General features: G+C 43.9%; 1 protein-coding gene across 2 annotated transcripts in view; it reads right to left on the reverse strand.

The window, feature by feature from the left end:
* Positions 1–759: 759 nt before the first annotated feature.
* Positions 760–21,879, reverse strand: part of CACNB4 (calcium voltage-gated channel auxiliary subunit beta 4) — a 221,826-nt gene continuing 200,706 nt past the window's right edge. For both annotated transcript variants that reach the window (XM_041739995.1, XM_041739996.1), the window contains 3 exons: positions 20,246–20,341; positions 9,504–9,689; positions 760–7,425 (listed from right to left, as the gene is read on the reverse strand). In XM_041739995.1, the coding sequence (XP_041595929.1) occupies positions 7,165–7,425; positions 9,504–9,689; positions 20,246–20,341 (543 nt within the window). In that variant the 3' untranslated portion in view covers positions 760–7,164. The remainder of the gene's footprint in view (positions 7,426–9,503; positions 9,690–20,245; positions 20,342–21,879) is intronic.

The raw sequence follows: 21,879 nt of genomic DNA on the forward strand, positions 1-21,879 counted from the left end.
TTTCCTGTATTCCAGGAGTTGTTTTGTACGCTTCCATGACTACCGGCTTAAAAGTATTTGATACACGTATTTTTCGATGAAAATACTTTGCAGAGAGAAGTTACAATGATCTTTGGTTTCCTCACTTGTAGTCAGGGCTGATAATCTATGCCCTGTCCATTTCCCAGGATGATCAGATGAATTAAATAATATTTGTGAAATTGCTTGGCTGCAAGAAGTCATCGTGTGATGTTAGCACAATGATAACAGTCAACACAGGACACGTTTCTTTTGGACTTCTTGTGCGCCATGATCAAAGAAAAGTCCCCTGTCCATCAAGTCATAGTATGGTGAGCTGACACTGAGCACACGAAACGTCAAGTCCTAACGCCCTCCGTGGAACACTAATGGGCACAGGATACAGATGGAAACGGCCGGTAACTGCCACACGTGTCACGCAGGGGTTTCTAGCTTATCTAGTTTATTTTTCTATATTGTATTCGATCCTATTTTGCATATGTATTTTAATATATTCTATTTTGCAGGTCTGTATTTAATTTACGCCCCTTTCCTAATATAATACTCTTTTGTAATAACTCATAGCACCTAGCAGAGTATTCAGAAAATCATCATTTAACTAACCCGTGTTGTGAGAGTGTTTAGACCTTTTTTCCCTGCAAGAGGTATAGGAACATACCTCTAGAATGATGTAAATATAAATATCTATTTTTAGAGTAATATAAAGGAGAGGTATAACGCTGGTTTTAGTGTTTTCTCATTTATTATACAAAAGAAAAAATTAATGCAGTTGTTTTGTACACATTTAAATTCCATAAAACAAATCCATAGAAATTAGGATACTCTATGCATGCACTCTGCATTTTCTTTGTTAAATGTTTTTGTTCACAAAAATAACAACACATTTTTTTTTCTTTAAAGCCACTAAAGCAGAGGGAGAACAAAACATGCAGCACTGTACACATTTGCATAGTATATTTTACCCAGCATGCCTTGTAGAATGCTACACATTTACCTATATAAGAAAAATAAAAGGGGGTAAATTATTAAAATAAGTAACTAAAATTCAAAAAAAGGAAAAAAATATTTGACAAAGGCAATATTTTTTTTTCCACTTGTACCTGGAGATATAGCAATAGCTTGGGATTCCAACAGCCCTCAGAGTAATTGGTAAAATCTTTTTACATCAACTTGCCTTTTTACTATTTTTAGTGTTAAAAATAACTAACACTATTTTTAGTGTTAATAAATTCATGTTTTCCCCTCCCGCCACCCCTTCAAAAAAAAAACAGCTAATGGCATTAAACTTATGTTTCAAAATAGTATTCAGTACAAAACAAATTGAAGAATCCCTAAATACTTTACTTTTTTTGTTGTTGTTATTGGGACATCTTATTTATCATTCTGACTTTAGGCTGTGAAAAATACAAAGCATTTCAAACATGTCCAAAATTTAGAGAAGCACAATGAGCTCACTTGCCATTACTTTTTATAGTTGTTACTGAAGGAGCAGAAATAAGAACAGTATAGTATGAGTCTCATCACAAAATAACATTTAATAATTTTTATGCAAGGGAATAAAGTAAAATAAATTACATCCACAGATTGCAAGGCTATGAAGTAAATTGCTGGAAAAGTATCAAGCAGCAAGTTAAAAAGATGGTAGATGAAATAAATCTGATAAAACTTAGAGTTAAATCTATATGCTCTTAAAAAATATGACTGCCGAATTTAACAGTGGATTTCGTTATAAGTTTGTGCTATAACAAATGTGTTTCTCCTCTCTCTCCTCGATCTATTTTCATATTATTGGCAAAATATATGTCTTTTATAATTTTGTACTATACAATATACGTTTTGCTACATTATTTATTTTTCTACTGCTAATGCAGATAAGTAGTAACAACATAGATTTATTTTGGCAATAAAATGCTCCCATTTTAATAACTTCCCAGAAAATATTGTAAGGCATATGAAAAATAGTATGCAACAATATAGCATTAATGGTCCTGCATCTTTGATACATCCTTATGCATACAGAATTCACACTGACTTCAGTTAAAAGTGTGTGGAAATGGCATGCAAGTAGGGCCAGGGTGGCCGCTACATAAACACAGACAGCCACTTGTCAAGAAATTTGAGTGTTCAAAACGTAACCAAGAATACTTACAAAGTATTAAAAAGCTAGAGGCCAGCCACTCTGGGTTCTCACATAGCTCTGGTTTTAACCCCTTATAATCTTCAAAGACGATGTTAGGAACATTTTCTATCTTTCTACAAGTATTTTACATACATCAAAAGAAACAAAGGAAAGTTTCCTATGTAACTATGACTCTCCAACACTCTTGCTGTTCACTCTTATTTAGAAGTTTCTCGTGGTAAGTGAGAGTTACAGCCTCTGCTCGACATGATCTGATGAGATATTTTCTAGTCACCTCATACTGTCCCTCAATTACAGGAAGTATTTGGGATTAAACCATCCACAAAAAGATAAAGATGGTTGCTAGAAGAGGATGTATTTCACTTGAGAAAGTTCATTTTAAGAAAAGAAGAAATCTTTGAAAAGTAATTTTTGAATGCTGTAGCTCTCTGTCCATATAACCCAGTTTTACTATTTTGACTAATTTGACTGTTTAAGTCAACAACAAAAATGTTATCTTTGCTGTCTGCTGACAACTATCGTATTGACTGGTTTGATCATAATTATCATGTAGAAGAGGTGGCCTGTTCTCTGCCCTATAGACACAGTTGGAGGAAGTAACTTAGTAACAGAGTATTAACAATATTTAAAGATATGAGGAACTAATAAAACAAATTTTATTACAGAATTTGCTATAATGTCATTCATATAGTCATTCAATGATGAATTTTATATAATTAAAAAGAAAACAACATGCAACATTGTCATGAAACACAAAGGCAGAAATATAAAAGAAGTAAGGGGTACATTCCCATTTATTTAAAACATCTGTATGAAGTTTACTCCAATGACATGGGAGTCCAAGATAATGCATACCTTATCTAGGAAATGGCTAACTGGCCACAGGAAACATTAAGGATAAACAAAAATTTGAATTTTCAAACCAGCTGCACTTAAATATCAAGTTTTTGGATCCATTCTTTTAGGCTTAGAGCTAGATATTAAAACAAACTGCATACAGGGGCAATTCCCTTGCAGTGTGTTTTGTCCCCTATGATGACTGATTTCTTAAATTAACCTTGCGTCCTGATAAACTGTGAACCAATTCAAAGAAAACTTCACCAACATGGAAGAAATGAGGGGTGACGAGTACTCTGGAAACAGTTTAAAATTTAAAGGGAAAGTATATTTTAAGGATTTATGCACTTAGCTTTGCAGCTAGGTTAGCAACAAGCATAATAAATCTGATCACTACTTATTGAAAAGTGTTTTTCTCTTAAAAGACAGTTGTCTTCTCTAGAGAAGAGGTAGTATAAATGTTAATATATAGGGCAATTTCTACAGTGGCATCACTAATTTTTATTTTTTAGCAAATACCAAAATAAAATTGTATAACTAAAATATTATGCTAGCATGCAAATTAAGGTTGCCTAGGAACATTCTTGACTGACATCCTGGGTCTTAACAACATTTTATGATATGTTCATTCAGGGCTTAGATTTGCAAGCCATCTCTCGGCGTAATTTCCTTCTCTCCCTCCCTTTCACTGCCCTAGCTTCCTGTTATGAATTTTAAGGCCCCCACACAAAAAGACAAGTTCAAGTATGCAGGTATGAAAAGAGGTTAACATTCCAAAAATACATTTTGCAAACAGCAACAACAATAATAATTAAAGTAATTAACAAATTATTCAAAGGGAACAAATAATTTTCTTAGAATTTGTTTTACATTTAAAAAATTCATTTCATTAAGGACTAAGTGCAATGACATATTGTCACGTAATTAAGACTCTCTTATTAGGAAAGGCTATCAGTCCAAATTGTTAATTTCAATATGCTTTCCAATAGAACTGTATAAAGATAAGAGAGAATCATCAGTCATTTATAAACATTTCCAAGTGTTGCTTTAAATATTGGAGTAAACAAGATAACATCATTGATTATAATACTGGAGTCACATTATAGCCTTGAGAATTAACATCAGGACTGACAAACTGCATTCTTTTTTTTTCCCCCAGAACTACATTTTCACATTGTCACATGAGTCTACAGTGTTACATGTTCGCAGACTGAAATCACAGAATATGTAACTTACATATTCTGATGTTACATAGACTGAAGTTACGGAATATGTGACTTCTACAAGGTAAAACAGCCTCAAGACATTGTAAGACTTGTTTCTTCTGCTTATCATTTGCTATTTTGAAATGAAATCAGTTAAAAACAAAGTATTTGTGGAATATGTATTTTTCAAAGTTGCTTGATATGTTTGGCAAAAATAAAACTTTCATTTCGTATATATCTGTATTTTAGCATCATTTACACAGTAAACTCTAACACTAAAAAAGGAAAATGTATATCTCTTATTTACTTGGAGAAGATAAACTTTTTACAAAAGGAATGGAAAAGAATATGCCAAGTCAACGTAAAATTTTAAATATATCCATCAAGAAAATATATATTTTACCCTTTCCACGATTGTTAGCTTTTGAATAAGAATGCAAAGCAGAACAGGTACGGATACTTGATGGCAAATGACAGATTGGTTTTGTGCACAGATATTGAATGGACCTCTCTCTTTATCAGCGTGACATGGAAGACTTAGAAACAAGGCTTTGAGAGGATTTTAAAAACAAGTGGTCTTTAAAAATTGAAAGAATATGGTAATCTTGCTGACTAGGAAATATATGTAAATGCTGTTGCAGCTACCTGCCATAAAATGTAAGTATCTTAAAGTAGTTAAATGACCAAATTGCTAATGCTACTACAGAAAAAGCTGAACAGCTGTCTAGTCTAAATTTATCACCTTGGTGCACTCTTTGCAATTAAATACTTTAATGCGCACAAACAAGAAACCAGTAAAGCATATAGAAAAATGTTTTGGCTAATGTTTTCTTTCTCATGCAAATATGTGCTGTACATGTAATAAATATATTTCGTTTGCTGGAAAATGCTCTTCTGTGCTCTAACCAAGTATTCAGTAATGGCAGGTTATATGTTTATTGAAGTGTCTAATGGATACAGCTCTTTCAAATGTCTTAACTGAAAGTTCCGTAAGCTTCACTAGATGACAAAAGAACCTCACAGGCCAATATTACATGTTAACCTTTACAACTGACTGAGCCCGTATTTCCGATTGTGTCAAATACGTGAGATAACTTAGACAGTTACAGCTGAAGAGGGTCACAATGGACTATGCATGGTGAACAGGAGGGGAGGGAATGTGGGAGATTATGACGCGGTTCAAGGTGTGTATCACAATCGAGAATGTGGAACTTGGTTTCATGGGTCAGGAAAATCATTTAACTGGTGCATGCTTTGAAAGCCTAGAGATTGAGAGGCTTGGGAGGAAAATAGGGTAATAGAAATCGACTATTATTTTCTTCAAAATATAGGCCTCCTGACACGTGCCAGTAGAAAGGCATTTTTATGCCTGGTCCTACTGGGGCTTTAGAAAAACGCATGCATTGTGGACTTTTAGAAACAAGAGTCTTTTCTGAAAGATATTTGCGTATTGTATAAAAGGGTCAATTTCAGTAATCCCTTGGATCACAGTGAATCTAAGGCTTCCTTGATAATAGAAGACAGAAGGTCACCAATTTCATAATTATAGCCACTGGAAAAACTGTCAAGACTTAACAGGTGAACAGGACTGTTCATTAGAAATAAGGCAGCTCAATCTCCAAATTCTTTATAATTCTAGACAATAAAAATGCTGCAATTTTAATTACGATTCAAATATACTCTGAATTTATGAGTTTACTTTTTATTGCAAGCTTTTAAATTTATCATTTGTTTTCACATTTTTTTTCATTTGATCATTTTGTATAAACACAGCTGTCGATATCAAAATTGAATGATTCCATGTAAAACAGGTCGTTAGCATGACTATAAAGAATTTGGGGAAGGGCTAGAACATTCACATATTCGAAGACAGAGACTGAATGGAGCAATGGAAAGATATGCAGTTGTGCTGGCAGGAAATACCGGCCCATGTTTGTGGGAAGCTGGAGAGATGAATTCCCATCTGGAGATGTTTAGCTTCGTGCTCAGGAGGATCTGTGCCCATCCTCACTGACTTCAGGTTCCTGGATGTATGTGGTTGTGCTCAGAGTGAGGAAAGGGGAAACAACACCCCTTTTCCACTTCCCGTGACCACCTATGATTGGGCTTCTCTATAGTGTTCTCTCTCACTGCTAAAGAAAGTTTGAGGTTTTTTTTTTGCCAACTTCAAACAAGCTAACAGTAGTGACTAAACAAAAAGCAAAACACTTTGAATACAACAGTTGTGCCAGTAGAGAAACAAAAATATTAAAATCTGAGGAGAGTGTATAATTTCTGCATTAATTTGAGGTGGGGTTTTTTTTTTTTTTGGCACTATCAATACATTTGGTGAGTTTGAAAAGCCATTCTGTCTACATTAACATATGTTAAAATGTTTATACATTTCAACTTTAAGTGTAAATTTAGCTTCCAGCAAATAAATACCATATCGGGTTTTGGCTTCTTTTGGTATTTTGATTTTTTTATTAATTAGGTTTTTGGTTGTTTTTGTGGGTCTTGTTTTTTTTTTTTTTTTTTTCAGATTTTTAAATTGACTGCAACATGCTCAAGTAGACTTTCTAGTCGATTCACCCAAATTCCAACAGGAATTGGTTTATAAATTGGTTCCAACTGGAACTGGTCATTTGGAATTTCCAGCATGGGAAATTATTTTATATGTGCCTTGATAAGTACCCTAAATTACAAATCGATGTGTCTAAATCTAATGAAGAAAACAAAAGGTACTGTTATGTAAATGCTGAGCTTAAAAATATCTGTATGACTGGGCATCTAATAACCATCTAGACTTAAGGGCATAACGTACTTTTTTGTTGTTGTTTTTTGCCCCTTGCTTAGCATCAAATGACAACAGCCCATAAGCACAGTAAATACCGTGCTGTACTTGCCAAGTTAAGATGATTGGTTTATCCTAGCAGTGCTATGGCAAATTGTCAACAGATGAATTTTTTGTTTGCTTCTGCAGACTCAAAGCCTATGTCGGGAGTCATGGCTATATCCCCCAGGCGATCCTCGGTTCCTATGGGGTTTGTAAGTGTCCTGGTATGAGTCAGGGTAATCTTCTTCCACGAGAGGGTAATGATCTCGGCTATGCTGGGAACTGGAAGACAAGCGGTTCCTACTCTTCCGAGCCCTCTCATTGTGATAATTTTCATCAGAGGTCATTAGACTTCGTCTTTCAATTGGAGAGTTCTCCGTGGAGTGGTTGCTGTGCCTCATACGCTGACTCTAAAAATATCAGATCGTCCATTGATTAGATCGTGTTAACTTAATTCACCTGGAATATGCAAATGTATGTGCAACAGTAGGGTCTGCACCATAAATGCCAACTATCTGACTTAATAAAGCATTTTGATGCACAAACGTCCTACTCAGAAGATCTGGTTCATCTAGGGCACAACATGCAAAGATACTGAAATGCTGATAATTTATGAATTTAATTACATCATGCTACACGATTATGCTTCCTATTAAAAATAGAGGATTGAAAGTTCACTGCTGAACAGAACTTAACATATCTAGGAAGACCTAATAACTCCACTTCTACTGCAAAAACTAGGATCATTTTACTATTGGGAAATAAGTTAAGGTTCAGAATAGCATCTGCTATTTTATTTCTCTCTTTGGCTGATAAAATCTTTCTCCTCCCAAAGTCACACACTTCACCTTTATGTAGCTGAATGGTCCTTATACTTGTAAAAAATATTTTCGTGCAATTATAATCCGTGCTTCCCATAAAATGATGTGTTTGTTTCTTCATTATACATAAATGCTAAGCTCTCAAAAATATTCTTTCCAAAGGAGTCTAGAATAATTATGGAGCTAGCTGGCTAACTGATACTGACAATTCTTACTTCTTGACTGAAATGTCCAGCAAAAATTACCTTCAGATGGAAACTAGATTCCTTTAATACCATTCATTGAAATGAATATTGTCAAACACTTGTTTGATGGCTCAGAAACTGTTATTCAACATTTTTCTTCAAATCATGGGAATACATGTATCATTGCTGTGTCTCTCTGCTTAGTTAGGTCACCTCAGTTAAGAAAGAGGGTCCTGATGACACCAAGGACCCAGCCACATTTCCTCTAAGGGACACGTACTTTCACGCAGCAGGAAAATCATTCAGCAGCCACATCCTGTGCCTTTAACCTCAGCCGGGAGTCTGACAATTAAATACCCATCGTCACTAAGAGAAATAGGCTCCAGGATAAAGGGCATCACATAACTCAAGTGAAACTGGAAAGCCACTCTAGGTAGATGTCTTTGAGGTGATGAGTCTGGACTGTTATATTCATAAACAAAGTGCATTTCGCTTCTACCTGCATTATAGAAGCAGACTGCTTCACGCATCGTCCATTTCTCATCCCACCATGTACAATTCAGAGCCAATCCAAACTAGGCAGCGGAGATGCTACACTTGGACTAGCACACAGGCAGTGAAACCAGGCCAGAAGCAGTCCCGGCGCGCACAGAGTCCATATTACAGCAGCACGTCTCCCATGTTCATTTCCAGCCTCAAAAGTTACTTGTTTGTAGGGTAATTATTTTGCTTACAAAGATGAAATTCTGTAGCAAAGTAATATGGTCATAATAGCATCTCAGGGAGTGCCCTTTCTCTTGGAGTTAGCGCTACACGATCTCCAATCATGATTATCATTATATAACCCATTAGTATAAAACTAGTCATGATACAAGAGGGCTCAGCTGCCTCCGTGTTCCTCAGCCAGCGGTGGGTTGGGCGACATTCCAGTAGGCTCTTGAAGCGTGGTGCCCAACTTCCCTACGTGGTCCTGCTATAGCCACTGACCAAGATGGGAGCCCACTACCTCTGAGAAAACTAAGGGATCTGTTACTGTTTCCAGATAGAGAGCCTCTCCTCGAGGGCACGTTCTGTACTGACCACGCTGGGGGACAGGCCAGGCAGGGGCAGGAGTAGTTAAGGGCCGTCAGAAAGGACCATCTGCCCCAAAATATCTTACATAAAGAAATTTAAGAAGTGACCTGGAGAAGTAATGGACAGTGGCACTGAGTAGGTAGCGAGTGTCCTGTTGGAGTTTAGACACAGGAGGGATGACTTTGTCTGAGGAAAAGTCATTATATGTTAACAGAGAGCAAAGTTCTATGGAAAGGGCCGCCGTGGGTAACTTTGCCTCGGGTAGATCACGGTGAGGCAAGAGTTTGGATTTTTTTAACAGGATTCCCACTCGTGTTTCCCTCTTCTAATTAAGGACGATCCCAGTCTTCACCCCAGTGAAGCTCTTCAACGTAAGGCGGGAACAACAGGAGTGGGAAGTGACAATACCTGTAACCCAGAGATCGCTGTGGGATATGGTGAGAGTGCAGTTGAGCCCAAATTCCTTCCAAGCAGAGGGGTCATGGGGGTGCTACTGGTTGTGTGGGTAGCACGCCAGTATGCTTCCAGGTACTCCCCCAGATGTTCACACGCATCCTCCAGCTGATTTTCATCCAGTATAACATCAAACATTTCCTGCAGATGACATGAAAAATCCATTTTACCTGTACTTTAGGGTTTAGTCAATGAGACCTAAAATTCCACTTAATGCAGATAATAGCATTTCTAACATCTAGTAGCAAATATCACATTTGAGGAGCTGTCCTGGTGATTGCTAAAAGGAAACTCAAGGGAGGTGCTGCACAGTCAACCAAGGGCACATTTGGACATTGATGGGAAAATGTCATTAAATCTTGAGATCTTAAAAACCACTTTTCCTCTTATTAGTAGATGTTAGACGTTTCCTGGCATGACTTCTGTATTGGTAAAATACCCACTCAGTACGTGTTTTGCGCTAGGCATTGTCAGCATAGTGACAACGGATCCAGACATCATCCCCATGCTCAAGGAACTCCCTTCTAGTGGCAGAGACTAGTATTCAAACCCTTAACCCTCCGAGTCATGTGGGATTTTTAACTCAGAACAATAAGGAGACTGAGCCCGGGAACGTTCCGAGCTGTAGCCTCCAAGTTCTGAATTTAGAAGGATGCCCAGAGATGTAGGTGAAAGTCAAACATAGGAGGGAAGGAAAATTTCGAGCAAGTCAAAGAGTTCTATCCATAGAGGGAAGAGAATAAAGCAGAGAGAAGAACCCACCGCAGTGAGAGACCCACGAGGCCCATGAGGCAGCGGGACGACGGCCGGCCCTACGGCGCCAGTCAGTGCGCATCCTTACGATAGATCGAGGGGAACGCACAGGGACTCCTGCCTCCTGCAACCCCAAGCCCCCAGCCCCTTGCTAATCAGCAGTCACAAGGGTCAGCCCTGAGACCTGCCTGGTGTCCCCCGATGGCAATGTTCTCGCAGCACTAACCCAGCAGGAGCGCACGGGGCCACCCCACGTTCTTGACGACACGTAGCCTCAGAATCCCGTCGGCGGGCTACCATAAGTGCCCAAGTCAAGGAGCCTCCAGGGACACCTGGACTGAGGGTCGGGACCGCACAGTCAGGACCCCTACGCCCGGAGGGGGAAAGAGCAGGGCAGCAGCCCCCACTAACGAGTATTTTTCTCTGAAGGTTTTTATCCCGTTGGCCGTTCCACGTGCTGCACGGTCACACTGCACACGCTCAAACACACACCTGATTAGAAGTGACTTTAATAAAGTGCCCTCTTTGCCGATGGATAGGGTTTGTATCTATCAGCTCAGGGCGGTTTGCTCAAGCCTCAATCATTTCTAGGAAACGATGCTTTTGCACCTGCGAAAAGGACAGCTACGTGACGGAAGATGATTTGAAGCTGCTTTTCCACTCTCAGAAGCACAGAGGAAAGCAAATTTCAGCGTCTAGATGAAAACTGACACATGCGGCTTATTTTCGACTAAGAAGATTTTCACAGCCCGTGTGCCCGAGACAATTTTTCTTTTCAACGGCGAGGGACATAACACAGCTGATTAGGCCAGAGTGTTGGAATGTGAGTATAAGGGCAAAGATTTTTTTTTTTTGAAAAAATTATACGTGACATTCAAAGGGAAGCAGCCCCATGCATTATGCGAACCAGCTTTGCCGGGTTTTCAAGACCGTAAAGGTTCAAGGCTAATTAGCTCCTTACCCTGCGGGACTTGAGGCCTGCAGCCTGGCTAGGGGTAGGGGGGAGGTCACAGGGAAGAGGGGACGCGCTCCCTGCCCCCGGGGCTGTGGTGCCTGCCAGACACCGGGCGACCGAGGCTGCCGGCAAACTCTGCCCCGGCCAACGCCTCTGACATCGTGCCATGGGACATTTTCTTTAGCGGAAGCGGACGAGATGACGTGGCTGTGGAAATCAGTGCCTCCTGAGCAGAGGAGGCGAAACCAACCCTCTCAAAACCAGGCACCGCACGTCCCTTTTCGGGATAAGCTTGTGGGGACGAATAAAATCCTAACGCCTTATAACAGGAGGAGAGAAACCCAGGCCTCGGGCTCACGCCGTGGCTCAGAGCACCAGACGCCAGGGACGCGGGAAGGCACAGGCCGGTGAGGAATCCGATGGGAAGGAAGACGATCTGCAGTGTCTTGTAGGAAAATCTTCAGGACTTAACAGTCCGTCTGGCTGCCCACTTACAGAGCCGCACACTTTCCCAGGGAACCTGGGCCACCCGCTATCCTGATCTGCCCGGGACTCAGTGTTTTGGGGTGTTTGGGATGATCTGTAACTGACTCTGGAAAGTACAGGGAGCCGTGCAACAGCTGGTCACCCTAATTTTTACAGAAGATAGGCCACAGGGGGCTCAGAGGCTGAGCGTCCGCCTTGGGCCCAGGGCGTGACCCCGGGGTCCCGGGATCGAGTCCCGCCTCCATCCCTGCAGCAAGCCTGCTTCTCCCTCTGCCTGGGTCTTTGCTCCTCTCTGTGTTTCTCATGAATAAATAAACAAAATTTAAAAAAAGAAGAAGATAGACCACTTTTCAGTTCCTACATTGAGAACTGGGCCAGGTTCCATTCATGTCTTTTACATTCTTTTGGGAGGGGAGATGCTGAGACCGAGTGGCCAGGTCCTTCCTTACGACTATAAAACCCATCTATTCCAGTGCAGAGGGCTGGGCCTCATTAAACCTCACCCATAATCGGCGGCGTGTTTTATCTGGGATGTTGCTATTGAACATTTCTTAATAAAAAGCTTATAAAACTTAGAAATTAATTTTGCAATTTAATTCTTACTCTTTTTTTAAAAGTTGGTACATTATTGAACAGTAGCAAGGCATGAGATTAAACATGTATAAAGTCTCCCACAGGAGGAGGAGCGTCGCTTCGCGTGTATTCATTGTGCCTGGATAAAACCTCAGGCGGGGCACGTCTCCTATTTATAAGAGGAAAGAAGGGATAAGAGGGATGAGTACACTTTTATTTCTTTGCGACTAGAACACAGAGATCCTAAATCTGCCGCCGTTAAAAAGAACAATGGCAGACGCTACTCGGCCAAACCAAAGGGCCGCGTGGCCAATGTGTATCGGGACCATCAAGTAGCCAAATGCTGCCTCTTTCACACTGCAAAACGCATTCTCATGATTATTAAGGCTTTTGAAGTCCTGAGCTCTTAACTCACTGGTCACCTAGTGATGGGAAACTGGACACTAAATTAAAAGAATCTTGAAAGATTTAGGGGGGCTTGTAGGGAAAAAGGGAGCATCCCAGTGTTGCGGGGCCCCGGCAATCTCATCTTAGGCTCAGTCTGAACCTCAATAAGCTGAATGGGAAAGACAGTCGGAACCTGTGCCGCTCTGCTGCTCCCTCTGCCTGGGTCTCTGCTTCCCTCATGTGTCTTCCCTCTGTGTCTCATGAATAAATAAAGGAAATCTTAAAAAAAAAAAAAAAAAAAAAAAAGAATCTGTGCCACTGATACGGGCGCAAGACCTGAGAGCAAGGACTGTCGGCGACCCGAGCCCCTGAAGTCGGGGCACCTGCTTGGAGCCCGCGCCGGGGGCCTCGCTGCAGCCCAGCCCTCAGCGGCCCAGGGCTGGCATCCTGATCGTGCATGGATCACATACCCCCTGGTCCCCTGCTTTGAACCTCAGCGGCGCGGGGAGTGGCCTCTCCCCCACTCGCGTCTCCGGGCTTGGTGGCCGACGGCAATGAGGCTGGTGTCTGCGCAGAGGCACCGGGTCCACGCGGCCCTGCCAGGGTCAGGAAGTGGGCCACGGGCGCCCGGGGCTCCGCAGGGACGGAGGCGCCCAGGCGGGTGGTCTCAGATGGCGGGTAAACAATTTGCTGGGACAGCTGGAGAGGGCAGGGGCGTTAGTGCCCAATGGCGCGGTCAGGGACACCGGCCACCACACTCACCGCAGCGTCCCTGCGCCAGCAGAACAGAGCTGAGCCTGGCCGGTTCCAGGGGGTGAAGGGTGACGCAGAGGCCACAGGGTGACGGGCACCATCAGGCGTGCAGGGCCGGGAGGCGAGCTCCCTCCTGCAGGGACCGCGACCCCCGCCATTGCCCAAGCCCTGCGGCTCCGAGCACACGGGTCACCTGCCACAACATAAGGCGGCCCGGGACAAAGCAGGACCAGGGGGCGACATGTCACCTGCACCTGCAGCTGGACGTCAGTCCCTTACCTGTACTATTTCCAGTTTCTCTGAAAAGGAAAAGGGCCCTGAAGCCCAGGAGAAGCAGGATGAGCTCTCGCAATGTGGTTCACGGGTGGACGCTCTGGACACTCAGGCGGGTCATGTTAAAAAAACCGGCCCGCGTCTCATTGGTGTCTTTCCTGTCTGCATCCGTCCTCACTTCTGGGGATCCAGGGCAGGCAATGAAGCAAGTCTTCCCTCTTTCTGAGTAGAACCGTCTGGGGTCCCGGGGGGCTCAGGGGTGAGCGGCTGCTTGCGGCCCAGGGCGTGACCCCGGGGTCCCGGGATCGAGTCCCCCGCTGGGCTCCCCACAGGGGGCCTGCTCCTCCCTCTGGGTCTCTGCCTCTCTCTCTCTCTGTGTGTCTCAGGAATAAATAAATGAAATCTCAAAAGCAGAAGAGACATCCATGGCAGGTTAAAGCTGGCCATGGATTCCCTGACGCCCCCCCCCACCCCGGGGGTCTGAGGCCCTGCCTTGAGTCTGGGCACGGCCTGACACCTGGCCGGCGGACTGCTGCAGAGGCAAGGCCACATGTTGTCTGGGCCAGCGCCCCAGCTTTGGGGGTGGGTCTGCGGCCCCAGGAGCTGCCATGTGAGAAGCCTGACATCCAGGTTCGGGGGACCAGGGGGCCGGCCCCGCCCCGCCCAGCCCGGAGCCCCCTGCACCTGCCGATGAGCGTCCAGCACGCCTAGCCTGGAGCCGGTGTCTGAGGACGACTGCCGGGCCACAGGGGGTCTGCCCTCCCCCGGGGTCACCGTGTGGCAGACCCCGAGGCACTCCCCCTGCCCCGGGCCCTGGCCATGGAGCCCCCGCCTCTCCGCACTGCGGGCCACACCTGGGGGCTGCCCCCCACATGACCTCATTCTGGAAAAGCTGGTGCCCTCTCTGGGCCTCAGGCCCCTCATGCGAACAAGGAGGAGGTGGGACTGGCTCAGGGGTTCCCCAGAGGGAGCACGGCACCCCCCAGCTGCTGCACAGCCTCGCAGCCCAGCTGTGTCTGCACGGCACGGTCTCGAGTGCTTGGCTGTTGCGCTCTTCCCCCGGCACCTGCCCGCAGCCCACGGCCCACGGTGACGGCTTGTGGGAGGACGCAGCTGCGAGGCAGCGCTGCTGTGCACCTGCCGCCGGTCTGCCTGCAACCCCTGGGCCGGGTCCACCCTGCTGCCACCGACGGGCTGGCTTTTCTGGTGCCGCCTGAGACCTGGCGTCCTGAGCGCCACGACCTTTACCTTCCTGGCGAAGTGCGGCCGCTGCCACCTGCCGACTCTCCGGCCACAGCTGCGGTTGCCCATTGAGCGCAGTGCGCCTCCTCCCAAAGCAACTAAAGTGACACAATGGGCACCAGTCTTTCAATGACAGTTATAATCATGGTCTTAAAACAACCAGGGCCAAACGCAGACACATTTTTAGATGACCACCAGTTTTTACGATCCAAAGGTTTTTTTTTTTCTTTTTACCTGCGCCAACACAGAGTGTAAAATTCCCTCTCAGCATTACAGATGCTAGTCAAACAACATCCAATGAATATGTCTAATAACAGAAACAGGGCTCAGAAAACGTCAAATACAAAGTAAGCTTACTTATCCTGGCTGCTTGTATAATACGCCAGGTTCGCTGATCTGTCACGTAAAACAAGAATTTGCGGCAGAGGGAGGCTGTCTTCCCAGCGCATGCATGAGGCCGTTTGGGAATCCCTGACGTTTGGAGAACTCCTAAGGCACCCTCAGTATCCTCTGCATGTCAGGATGCACATGTATTTTCTCGGCTCCAGCTATTGCAGAGGTGATGTGTCGTATTATACACACAACTACTCGACTGTCGACCCTCTCAGCAGCTAAAATACGTCCATTTTAATAGGACACAAGTATTTTTCTCTAACGATTATTAGGAATAAATGTTAATAAACCCACTCTTACAAAAAGAGCAAATTAAAATGAGCAAGTTTAATTCACCTAAAATGTTATCTTTCAAGAAATCACTAAGACGTCTGAAAACATCATTCACCGCAACATTTGTCTGTATTAACCTAAACTAGTGGTTCTCAACCAGAAGTGGTTTCTTTTCCCCCCTCAGGGACATCTGTCAATGTCTGGAGACATTTTTGGTTGTCCCAATTTGGAAGCTGTTACTGGCCAGGGATGCGGCTAAACATCCTGCGGGGCACAGGACGGGCTCCCATCACGAAGGGTTATGCAACCGAGAATGTCAGTAGTGCTGAGGCTTCAGAGAAACCCTAATCAAAACCAATCTTTGAATCTATCAGAGATTCATAAAGTGAGACCTGTAAGACTATCTATGATCTACCAAATTGTTTGCTAACAGTCGACTTAGCCAACTGTAGTCTCTTTTCGAAACACTGAAGCATAATTGGCACATAATATTGTATCAGTTTCAGGTGCAAGACCTATGCATTGCAGAGCGCCCACCGCACACGTAGTTACCACCTGTCACCATAGAAAGTTATTACAAATTATTTTTTTTAATTTTTTTTAAAGATTTTATTTATTTACTCATGAAAGACACAGAGAGAGAGAGGCAAAGTACACAGGCAGTGGGAGAAGCAGGCTCCATGCAGGGAGCCCGACATGGGATTCGATCCCAGGACTCCAGGATCACACCCTGGGTGGAAGGCAGGCACCAACCACTGAGCTACCCAGGGATTCCCAGGTTATTACAAATTATTGACTACAGTCCCCAGGCGGTACTTTTTGTCCTTGTGAATTATTTATTTATGACTGGAAGTCTCTACCTCTTAACCCCCTTCACCGATCTCATCCGCCCCCTCCTGCCGCCCCTCTGGCAACCATCAGTTTGTTCTCAATGTTAGACTGCTTAGACTACGCAGGCCGCAAAGGCAGGAACATGCCTTTGAATCCCCAGCACCCAGCAAGGTAGCAGGCCTGACGCTTAGAGAGTGTTTGCTGAACGTAGTTTAGTTCTCGTAGGTGAGCCACACAGAATTGAGACGACTGATTATTTTGAGTCTGTCTGACTTGACCCTATGGTGACCCGGATGCCGCGTCCTCAGGCACGCCCACGGATCATTCCACACAAGTATCTGAGCTCAATGACGTTCTGAAACAACGAGGATGTCACTCAACCTGATATATTTTCTGCTTCTTTTCATCCCCTCCTCTTCCTTGGGCTCCACAGCCTTCATGGTTTCGCCAACATCTGTCCCCTGATCACTTCCCAAATCTAGATAGAATCAGTCTCACAGTTGAGAAGGATTGTAGACACCTTAGCCTTCAGCCTTCACCAAGGGAGATTCCTCTTACAACTCACATCTGTTCCTAGAGTCCGCTCCACCTGTCCCACCTCCAAATGAGTGCAGTGAGACTCCAGGAGCTCAGGAGCTGCTGAGAAAGCCATCCCGTTCTTTCCGGCATTTGCATTCCAGTAGACTCCTGAAATGCCTCGCTCCTGGTCAATGCCTCTGCTCACTCTACTCTGTCCAATAAAATTAAACAGGCTTAACTACTTTCCAGTCCCCCCAGATCTGCTCCCAAAAGATCTTGCAGCCACCTCAGGGACCTCCCAGGACCAGGCCACGTGCACAGTGTAGATCCCTCTACATCTGCGAAGACAGACATGCCCAGTGAATTTTGAGATATTAATCTGTATTTTTCCTCTTTTATCTTTCCCCCTTTCTTTTCTACCACTCTAGCAGGTGGCAGGGTCTGGGTTTTCTTGTCTGATGGGTGGGAGGGTGGCAGTGATGGGTGCTGTGGCAGCAAATTGCCAGCTCTCCATTTCCCTTCCTGGGTTTTGTTTCCCAAAAAGCCTAATTCGGTTGAAGAGATTTTGCTAACTGACTCAGGAAACAAAAGAAGGGGGTGGGGGATGCTTTTAGATTCAACAAAAGCAAACAGGAAGTTCCATTAATAGCAACAGGAGGGGAAAAGAGGGAGACACATCCTCTCGCGGGCCTCTCTTGCCAATCCCAGAGAGTAGGGACTTCCAGGTCTCCTTCCTTACCAAGGGTCTCCACTCCACACGAGGTCTGAAGCAGCAGGACAGCCACCCTTAAGGACCACACGGACTTAGCCAATGGTTGCCTGCACTGGAATTCTCCCCCTCAACTCCCTCGATTTCCCCACCCACTGCCTCTTACCATTGGTGGCCTTTGTTCTATCCTGGAGATGCCTCTTGCAGAGCGACTTTGGGGGCCAGAGATGCAGCCACCCTCACATAGCTGGGTGGAGGTGGAGTGGCGCAGTGAACAGAGGTTTGTTGGAGTCAGACAGATCTAGGGTTGATTCTTGGGGCCCGTTTACTAACTGTTACCTCCAACAAGTTTCCCAGTCGGGGACTTAGCTTTCCCTTCCAGAAAGTACAGATGATGTCATCAACTAGGGTGGTCATAGAGGCCTATGCTCAGATACCCTGGAAAACCTGCCATGATGAGTGTGGTCAGCAGAGAGCCTTGGGCGTGGGGTGGGAGTGGGGAGACTGTGGCACCTTCTGGAATGACCACAACGTTCAAGCCAATGCCATGCTCTCCACAGGCTGCTCCTAGCCAGTGCCTAAGCACAGCACAGGAACTAGAGCATGAACATTTCTGCCCTGCATGGGACCAACGTGCCAGAAAGCTACGTCTCAGTCTGAGCTCCTCCCATCCGTTTCTCCTTCTTTCCTCCTTTCCTTTCATGAGATCAGACTTATGTCTGGTCTTGTCAGAAGGTTCTCCTGGCCTGTTCTGTCCTCTTTCTCTTTTATTTTTTTATTTTTTATTTTTATTTTTTATTTATTTATTTATTTATTTATTTTCCCCTTTCTCTTTCAGTCTTCCATGGGCATTTTCTCCAGTAATTCCATTTAGGTGTCTGCTCCCCGGAAGACCCAAACTGACACAGCTGTCTTTGTAAGGCTGTCCTATTCATTGGAATCAACAGCATAGTCCTAGCTTTTGGTAGGACTTGGTAAAGGTCAACTCCCTTTAGCTTGTAAGGATTATAGAGTCAGGGGCCGGGTAATACATTCTTCTATTTATACACAGGGCTTTAAGTACACATTCCATTCCATGAGTGGACTTCATTCACAGGCATTGTGAAGTCCGACTTCCTAACATAGCACTCCGCGGACTCCAACCTACCCACGGTATCGGCGGGCAGGTAACCAGCGGTGTGCACAGGTGGGTGGGACAGTGAGGACAGGAAACTGGCTTTGGAGCCAGGTAGACCTAATCTAATCCTACTTTGCTGTGTGACCTTAGGAAAATCACTTAACTTCTCTTCCTTCAGTTGCCTCAGCTACCAAATGGGGATAATACTGCCTACCTTACTAGGTAGCAGTGGCAGTTAGAGAGCATCTATGCAAAGCATCTAGCACAACGTCTGGCCTATCTAATAAGCATCCAATAAAAGGAGGCATCATACTCATATTGCCTTTCATTCATTCACTTATTCAATAAATATTTACTGCGGGCCTACCGTAATAAAGGACTAAGATATTGCGGTGACCCAGACAGGAACAGATCCTTACAGAACCTGATCAGCATAATGCAAAGCACCTCTGATAACTGTAATACAAACACCTAGATGGTGCTTATTATGCGCCAGGCCCCATCCTAAGAGCTTCATCACATATTTACTTAGTGAATCTCTACACCAACCCAGTGAGGCAGGTACTTGTACAAGATCACAAAACCAGGGTGGATCTGAACACAGGCAATCTGGCTCCCGAGTCCATACTTATAACAGCTATGCTGTATCATCTCTCGCAACATCTGAATTAGATTTTATGCTTCCCCAGAGTATAAATGATCCTTACACAAGTATATATTTAAAAATCTAGTAAATCAGATCAGTAGGAAAGGCAGAGAACTCATTTAGAGAGACACAGGCATAGTAGTGGTAAGTCAACTGAGCGGTAGTCACCCATCATCAGCCACGGGTGACCCAGGGGGGAGCAGTGACCTGCCCCCACCCCCTGGAATCCCTGCCATTTTCTTGGCTTTCAACTCAGCAGCCATTTTCTGGCAATGGCACTAGGGCAAAAGTTGCTGTGAGATGATTTTTCATCTTAACCCTGACCTCTTCATCTGCTACGACCACAGGGTCTTCTAGTTCCCATAAATTCTCAACCTCCAAGGTCATATCTTTTCTGCCTACTGGAACGCTCCGGCATAAAAAAATAAAGGAAAGTCAAATCAGTATGGTTTATTTGTTTTTCTCTTTTCATAAAAATGTCCACATGACTGGATTAAGTAGTCTGCTGAGTGTTTGTGAAGTAATCCAGGAGCAGGAAAGGACACGGGACACTGGACACTAGGTTCCTTTCTTAGTACACAGCAGACACCATCCAGTTCTGGATGCCTGTGTGTAGCCAACACGCCAGCAGCAGTCTGTCTGAAAAAACCCTTTATGTTTGTGACAACATATCATTCAACATCATTCCAGAAAAATGACAATGGTTATATGAAAACAAAAAACAAAAACCATGCCACCTTCTCCTGTCTTGGCAAGAACAACTAAGACAAAAAATAATGGTACTTACTGGGGGACATTGTGCAAGTTTATCAGCTGCCACTAGTTGAACATTTAAGTGTTTACTTTGGGACTTTCCTCTGGATTTAATTAACCGCTGTAAAACCTGGTAGAAGAAGATATGAATCAATGATTTAAAAGAAAAATGAATAAACCAAGGCCTTTTTTATAGCCTGGTTAGCCCTGAGTATTAATAGAGAGGAAATACAATATGAAAAATCATATATGCAAACTCTGTAATGACATCACCCCCTACACTGGCTCTCACAGTGGCTTTGATATACGTTCATTCTATTCTCGCTCGGGGTGAGGTCCTGATGGGATCTCAAGCTCCCGTCCTAGATTTTACCCAGAGATTTCAAAGAGAGCTCTGCAAAAGTGGAGGAACTCATCTGTACCAGGTCATTCATGTCCAAATTCAGCTAAAGAATATTTTAGTTCACTAACTCAATATCAGATAAATATTAGTCATTTATGTATCTGGTCCTTTTGGTCACTGGTCATTATGGAGGTGTTCCGGTTTACATCAATAAGATGATTTCATGATAGGAATCTAGACAAGACATTTGCACTGGCCTATTGCTAACATAACCCAGTGACTGGCTGTGTCATTTGGGTCCTGCTATAACTGCATTTGCCATATGCTCCCTTCTCCTTTCCATTTTCTTTAGCTGGAACAGGGCTCTCACTCCCAGACAGTACTAGTCCGTGGGGCTCTAAAATGCCTCTGCGCACATGTCCACAGGAGCCCCCGTTCCTACACTTAATTTTTTTTTTTTGTTCCTACACTTAATGACCCCATGTGGCGGGGGCAGCAGACAAAAGAGGTTGAAATCTATTCTGTTGCAACAAAGGGTCCTCAAATCCCCTTCAGTTCTGGGCCAAAGAGACCTCCAGGTGGTCAAGGCCATTTCAATCCATTCTAACGGTTCCCAAAAGATCCTGATTTGCCCCAGATTCTCAGGTCCATCCTGTGCAGAACCAGTGCCTGCAGAGATAGAAGGCTGAGGGGCTGGGGAAGGAAACAGCTTCTTTAGACATTCTCCATCTGTGAGAGGTGACTACAGCTCTGGCTGGAAGCTGAATTGGCATTTTAGTGCTAAATTGCACTCTTGGAGGCATTAAAAATAAACTAATTATTAAGGTAGTACCTCCCTAGGATATCTGTTTCATATTAACTTTTTAGAATATCATCACTTCTTAAAAATGAAAGAACACCCAAATCAAAAGAGACCAATTTGAGGCTGTCTCGCTTTTATTTTTATCTACCTTTGTGGCATAAAGATACATTGCAGACATTCCATTATGTTTAATCACAGAATACCCTACTCCCTGGAGAACCCAACCTGAGCACATGAATATAGGTATCTTTAACTTTTCTTTTTCTTTTTTTTTTTTTTTTAAAGTTTTATTATTTATTTTTTATTTATGATAGTTACAGAGAGAGAGAGAGGCAGAGACACAGGCAGAGGGAGAAGCAGGCTCCATGCACCGGGAGCCTGACGTGGGATTCGATCCCGGGTCTCCAGGATCGCGCCCTGGGCCAAAGACAGGCGCTAAACCGCTGCGCCACCCAGGGATCCCTAACTTTTCTATAAGAGATTTTATACAATGATATTTGACTTTATATATGGCAAATGTATA

Source organism: Vulpes lagopus, chromosome 24 (assembly GCF_018345385.1).
Source record: "Vulpes lagopus strain Blue_001 chromosome 24, ASM1834538v1, whole genome shotgun sequence".
Taxonomy (NCBI): Eukaryota; Metazoa; Chordata; class Mammalia; order Carnivora; family Canidae; genus Vulpes; species Vulpes lagopus.